General features: G+C 48.2%; 1 protein-coding gene across 1 annotated transcript; it reads right to left on the bottom strand.

Moving 5' to 3' along the window:
- Window positions 1-320: 320 nt before the first annotated feature.
- KRT1 (keratin 1) lies at window positions 321-5,569 on the bottom strand. The gene is made up of 9 exons (XM_087813909.1): window positions 5,000-5,569; window positions 3,738-3,952; window positions 3,370-3,430; window positions 2,861-2,956; window positions 2,532-2,696; window positions 2,272-2,397; window positions 1,719-1,939; window positions 1,196-1,230; window positions 321-1,090 (listed from the first exon to the last, which is right to left on the bottom strand). Exons 1-9 carry the CDS (start codon window positions 5,567-5,569, stop codon window positions 759-761), a joined length of 1,821 nt encoding a protein of 606 aa, XP_087670035.1. The 3' UTR covers window positions 321-758.
- Window positions 5,570-7,241: the final 1,672 nt, after the last annotated feature.

Here is a 7,241-nt window from a genome sequence, read left to right as displayed (position 1 = left end):
CAATGCCAAACTCCTCTTTCCCAACCTGCTTGCTCACTGCCCTTGTCAAGAAAACCTTCTCAGATGAATAAAACCTGCTACCCCAGTCTCTCCACTTCTCCATGACATATCTGCCCTTTGGAAAAGAGCTCGTGTAGTTAAATGTTAAATATTTAAAGCTACACGTTGCCTGAACAGCCTCCCCATATAGCTCATGTTCGTGTGTCCCAGCTTCCCCATATGCCATGCGGCTCTAGGGTCTTCTTTCCCTCCCACAAAGTACCCATCAAAGTGCCATGAACAAAGGAATTTGAGACTCAGGGAATTTCAAATGCAGTTTATTGCAGCAACACAAGGAAAGAGGAGTTTAAGACCTGTCCACAAAGTCAATCAACTGGCTTACACCACACATACAAAACCAAAGCAGCACAGAGCTTGCTGCAAGAGATAGGATAGTGATAAGCTGGCGTGTTCATTTCAAGACAAAGAAGCCTTGGGTCTCAGCCGCCCTCCGCCTCCGGCCGCCTGGGGAGGCGCTTTGAAGTGTAATGTGCCTCAGGGGCGCTGCTCAGCTGTTTCTGAGACAAAGCACAGAGCAGGGTCGGAGCCAGAGGCTGAGCTTGCCGCAGACTTAAAACTTCTTTGGGAAGCAGAGCAGAAAGGAAAGAGCTGGGGAGCCAAGGTAACAAGTAGCTTATTTCTTCAGTAAGGCTGGGGCAACTGGCCTTAATCTCAGCCAGCATGTTTGGTAGTGATGGAGAGGGAGAGCTAACGCCGCTTTATCTGGTCCCTCGGGAATAGCTGCTAGAAGTAAACTTCACGCTGGAACTGCCACCGGAGGTCTTCGTGGCCCCAGAGCTGGATCCCCGGCCTCCAGCGGACCCGCCGAAGCTGCTTCCGGAGCTCCCCCCGCCGCCGGAACCGCGGCCGCCGGAGCTGCCGCCGCCGCCGGAGCCGCCTTTGTGGCCGCCGCTGCCGCCGTAGCTGCCGCCGCCGTAGCTGCCGCCGCCGCCGTAGCTGCCGCCGCCTCCGTAGCTGCCGCCGCCTCCGTAACTGCCGCCGCCTCCTCGGCCACCACCTCCGCTGATGCTGGTGTGGCTGGTGCTCACAGCTGCAAGGGGACACTCAGTTACCTTCCATCCCAGCTCCCTTTCCAACCCAGCCAAACCTGCACAAACCCCTGAGAAGCCTGCACAGGCCCCTGAGTTGTACTTACACACGCTCACGTTCGGGGTGCACTCTCCAGACATCCTGCAGGAGAGAGAAAAGTGAAGCTCTGGTCACCCTCCAACTTCACAAGCGCCTCCCCAGGCCCTCTCAGCTGTCCCAAAGCCCCCACCTGGGGCTCCTCTTTGACCTAAAACCAATCCGGTCCCCTCTAGCCTCCCAAAACTCTGTCATTTTTCTCACAAACAGAAAGAAATCTCAGTCTAAATTAGTCAAGAGTCTTGCAGCTAATGCAGGTTACCTCTGACTTTGGCCAGGTGGCATCTGAGCCAGCCCAGATGAAGAATAAATTGCTCCATCTCAGAGCACTTCTTGAGAAGCTATAGCCCTCAAAAACAGAAAAGTGTGGACTCTGGCTCCCAAAGTGAAAGCAAGCCTTTCCTCCTGCACGTGTACCTTTCCTCTCCCCGAGCCCAGGACAAGCTGCGGTCACAGAGCTGCATCTTTCAACAGCAGTCAGCTTGCAAGGGAGGAAGCCCATAAAGAGCCAAACTGCCCAGGGCCCTTCTCACCTGATTTCCTCTCCTTCCAAGAGGGCCCTGTAAGTGGCAATCTCCACGTCCAGAGCCAGCTTGGTGTTCATCAGCTCCTGGTAGTCACGCAGCAGGCGGGCCATGTCCTCCTTGGCCTGGTGCAGGGCGTCCTCCAGCTCATTCAGCTTGCCCTGGGCGTCTTTGAGGGCATTCTCACCACGCTGCTCCGCATCACTGATGGACTGCTGCAGCCCAGAGATCTGAGCGAGGAGAATCAGCACGTTACACACTCTCTCAATACCTAATCCCACCTTGGCCTTCTTATCTCAAATGGATCTCTCCACCCCAGTGAGGCCAGTACTCTGGGTCCAACAGAACCACAAGAACTTAAGTCACTTCATGCATTCACCTGCCTCTGGATAGCACATCACCATGTTGCTTACCTTAAAAGCCCTTAATGGTGATGCAGCAACCTCTCTTGGCTTGAGTCAAGGCCTCTCTACCCCTTGGCATTCTTCTAAATGCCTACCCTGAATCCTCTTCGCTGCCTTTGCTCCCACTCGCCACCTCCTAAGTAGGAAGACGCAAGTACCTGCTTCTTTACACTGTTGATTTCAGCCCTAAGTCTCTGGATCATCCGATTCAGCTCAGAAATCTCCATCTTCGAACTCTGCACGTTGTCCCCATGTTTGCCAGCAGTGATCTGGAGCTCTTCATACTAAAGATGATGGATCAGGTCAATTAGATGTGACAGAGTATATACCCTGGTTCACACACGCAAATATAAGGGAAAACATAGGGTAGTAAAACAAGACGTTTTGGGAAAACTGACCAGACATTCAACCCATTCACCTTGGTCTGGTACAGGGCTTCAGCCTCAGTCTTGCTCCTCTGGGCGATCTCCTCGTACTGGTTCTTGACCTCAGCGATGATGCTGTCCAGGTCCAGTTTGCGGTTATTGTCCATGGAGAGGATGACATTGGTGTCGCTGATATGAGTCTGCATCTGAGACAGCTCCTGCAAGACATAATAGTTCAGTGACTCTTATAGTGTTAAAACAGAAAACAACTTAGAGGGAGGGATCAGGAGATGGAAGATATATCTCTATTCTTCTGGACAGTGGTGGGTTCGGGTGTAAAAGTTCTCTACTTGGTAAACGTGGTCGAAATTAGAGGGCTTACCACTTGGTAGAGTGTTGTGAAGAAATCAATTTCCTGACGCAAATTGTCAGCTTTGGCCTGAAGGTCCACCTTGGCCATGTAAGCAGTATCCACATCCTAGGGGAACAACAGACAGCCTGAAGTCAGAGTCTTCCCAGGGCAAATCCCTCTCACTAGCTGTGAAGGGATGTTCCAAGTAGAAAAGGTGTTTGGGGTCTATTCCACACCTTTATATCACAGGTGGGTCAGAATCCCTAAACCGCCCCACCCCTGGGGTCACACACAAAGGAGCTTGCCTGATTTGCTGAGAACTCGCCTCCCCGCTTACTACATGAAGTGCTGCGGGCCTTGGACAAGCAGAGCCTGGATAAGTCCAGGTCCATGGTAATGTGGAAGGGAAACTCTACTTCAGATATTTATCTGGCCCACTGCCTGCGTGTCCACATCATGACTTCTTTCTGCTTCATCATTGAAGACCCTGTTCTATTATTGATTTTAGATGTGAGGTCCGTCCTACAGAATTTGCTCACCTTCTTGACAGTCACAAATTCATTCTCTGCATTTGTCCGTTTGTTGATCTCTTCCTCATACCTGCAAGTGAGTGGGAGATTCAGAGAAGGCGAGGGGTGAAGTTTCACTTTCTAGACTAAAACTGGTACCGCTTCTCATCACTTTCCTATTCCTGGCCTAGGACATTTGGGCCACCCCTTTCTTCTGAGCAATAAAGTCACTAAACAATTTCCAGATTCTAAGAAGATGAAGATTTCTGAAAATGCCAGATTGATTTGCCTCTAACCTAAGAAAAGACATTGTTACATTCTGTTCATAGTCTCAGCTTGCCACTTTCTGGAGATGTTTTAGAACAGAAGTCAGGAATCGCCCGGCCAGGCGCCCTTACTTGTTCCGGTAATCTTCCACCAGGTCTTGCATGTTCTTCAACTCCGAATCCATTCGAGACTGATCGCCCTTCAGCTGGTCCACTCTGCTTCTAAGACTGTTGATGTACGACTCAAAGTAAGGGGCCAAGTCGTAGGTCCTAGTGGAGGTATTCACCTGCTGCAGCAGTTCCCATTTTGTTTGCAGCACCTGGTTCTGCTGCTCCAGGAACCGCACCTAAAAACACAAAACCTCATTACCCACTGATACAGAAGTGGAGCCCTATGGCCACTGGGCACCAAGGGCTGCCACATAGTGAGGCCTGTATCTCACTCAGCAAAGAACTTTGGTTCCCATCTCCCTGACCATGATAAACAGAAAATAGAAAGAGGGTGATCAAGTCAGCAGCATCTTCAAAACAAAACCCAACTCACTGTTAATTCAGTGAAGCTTTAATTTCCTGGAGAGTGGCAATTATAGTACTATTTCAGTTGAAACTTTAGAAGAGAGTAGCTACACAAAAACCAAATAGCAAAGCACATATGAAATGACTGCAACCGCACTTTGAAATAGATACATGACACTTAAGAGATTTGACTTCCAATTTTTTTAGGTCAGTTACCATAAAAATTGGTTTGCATTTCCTGAACACACACATAGTTGAAAGGTGTATTTGGAAAATCCAAAATTGAATTCCAAATCTATTGTGGATAACTTGCTTTGACATTATTATTGATGATTAAGCAAAAAGTAAAAAAAAAAAAAAAATGGTTTACATGTTTTTTCAGAGCAGATGCTTCAAAAATCTCCACCCTGATATGGTACCAATGTAAAATTCTCAGAGGACAGACCTCCCCTTTTGACAGCAGATGTTTGGCACCAACTATATACTTTCTGCTACGATATCCAATGCACTCTGTTTACACTCAACTTCTTTTTTATGCTTTGGAAGATTTTTTTCAGCGTTCTCATTTGCACCCTAGAAGACTGAGTTAGCCCATTTCCATTATCCTCATTCAACATATGTAAGTCCCAATTTAGCCCAAGATCTGAATTAAAAAATGCTTCAAGTGATGTCAGATTGACCTACATTTATGTGAACCTTAGACCCCTTTGTCATTCACAAGCATACTTCTAATATATCTCCTAGAAGACAATTCTACAGAATACCCTTTTAGTCATCTAAACACAGAAAATTGAGGCTCAAACCCAAGCATGCCTTGGCTGCGCCACTCTCAAATGGACCAGGAGCAGTCTCCTGGCGCACTGAGCAGGTGAACTCACCTTGTCAATGAAGGAGGCAAATTGGTTGTTGAGGGTCTTGATTTGCTCTCTTTCTTGAGACTTTACTTTCTGGATCTCAGGGTCAATCTCCACATTGAGGGGCTGCAGAAGGCTCTGGTTGATGGTGACTTCCTGTATGCCACCAGGGGGGCAGGCAGGCCCAAAGCCACCACCAAAACCACCTCCACCAAAACCACCTCCACCAAAACCACCTCCACTGCCAAAGCCACCACCAAAACCACCGCTGCCAAAACTACCACCAAATCCACCTCCACCAAATCCACCACCCCCAAAGCCATAACCACCACCAAAACCACTACGTCCACCCCCTCTAGCCACACTCATGGAGATACTTTTACTGCCACCAAGGCTTACAAGACTTCGACTTCCAAAGCCACCACCGGCACCTCCTCCACCACATCCTCCACCTGAAAATCTCCCGCCACCGCCTCCGCTTCGGCGCACAGAGCAGCTAGTGGCCCTGCGTTGTGAGCTGACCACCCCGGCAGAGCCGGAGCTGAAGCCTCCTCCGCTCCGGTACCCAGACCTGGAACTAAAGTGCCGACTCATGTTGACTTAGAGAGAGTAGAAGCAAAGTGGAGAAAGGGAAGGAGCTATCACTCCTCTACCCCAAGCACAGAAACCTCGCCTTATATACAGGGAGTGATTGGGCTTGGTCCTCGAGTCAGCGGGACGCAGTGCTACTCAAGGGTTTGGCTTGCCTGCAGCCATGCAAGATTTTTACGAGCCTCAACAATACAATGAACACTACACCGCTCACTCCCAGAATGGTTCTCAAAGTTGCTGTGCATGCAAGATTGCTCATGTGGTAATCATTTTATCGGACAAAATCTCTCTACAAGTGCTTGCGACTTTAGGAAAAAGGGACCCTACATCTGCCACCTGGTGCTGCTTGATAAGATTTCATAACCTCCTGCCACAAAAATATGCAAGTTCCCATTCTTGTTTTGCCCTTGTAAGCTACTAAGTTACTCTCTCCCCAGGCGTGGCAGGTACAGTTCCCCACACTTCATCTCAGAAGGAGCTCTCGGCCCATTTCTGAGATCTGCCCTCCAGACCCCAGATCTCACCAAGTTTTATCTTCTGACACAAAGTCAGAGCTCAGAACTTTAATAAGTGAGCAAGCAAAAGAAGCTATTTTTATTCAATGTTAGCTTTATACATGCACTGTACTAATATTAGAGGAAAAGCTTTATACATGCACTGTACTAATATTAGAGGAAAAGAAGCTGTCATCAAACAAGATGGGGGTAGCTGATCTGGAAGGACCAGAAGGAAAAGACATGTTCTTTCTAAATTTTCCAGTTGTTCCTTTTCCTCAAAGATAGACCAGGGCAAAAGACAGAGATGCCAGCAACAGAAAACAGATGCCATCCACATGCCCATTGAAAAGCATATGAAGCAGTGAGGTGAGCAGATAGAAGCTATTTCATACATTTTGTAAAGCAAAGGGGCGGAGGTAGGACTTGACAGGTGGTTCAAGCCTCACACTAGACTATAAGGAGAGATGAATGTAAGATTTGAAAGGGAGTCTGGAAAGCTTGATCTGAGAAGCTATACTTATTTCTGGACAATAGTAACTGCGATAGTAACAATAATAATAGTTAACATGTATAGAAAACTGACCAAGCACCAAGCACTTGTTCAACACATGTTATATGTATTAACTTACTTAATTTTCACAACTTTGAGATAGCTGCTGTTATGCTACCCATTTTTAAAATGAGGAGACCGAGGCACAGAGGTTGAATAGCTTGCCCAAGTTTACCTAGATGGTAAGTGGCAGGGCTGGGATTTGAACCTAGGATGCTGAGCTACAGCGTGCAAGATCCTAACCAGCATGTTGTATGACTGCACAGCAACTGAATTGGGGTTGTGCTCCTCACTTTATGTAAAGACGGGCAGCGTGGAGGCTGTCTCGCTGCAGAGAGCTCCAGTGGCAGGAGGCCCATTTTATATCCTTTTGAATCCTTGACTCCAGACACATGCACGTGCTTAGAAAATGTTCTTCAGTTCACGCTGAGAAGAGGAGATTGTAGGCATAGAGTTCATGGGTAGATTTTGCTCCTGTCCAGGTGCAAAGGTGCCCAGCATGCACTGCAATGGGCCAGGAAATCCCGGGGTCCTTCCTGGAGAGCAGCACTGATCATTCTTAACGGGTAGTAGTGGCATTGAGATCTGGAAAGACCCAAACCCTGCGCAGACTTTCATCTTGAGACTT

The sequence above is a fragment of the Miniopterus natalensis genome, chromosome 2 (genome assembly GCF_054644295.1).
Source record: "Miniopterus natalensis isolate mMinNat1 chromosome 2, mMinNat1.hap1, whole genome shotgun sequence".
NCBI lineage: Eukaryota > Metazoa > Chordata > Mammalia > Chiroptera > Miniopteridae > Miniopterus > Miniopterus natalensis.
The sequence above is the reverse complement of the archived record's forward strand: the minus strand, read 5'-3'. Positions and strand labels throughout refer to the sequence as shown.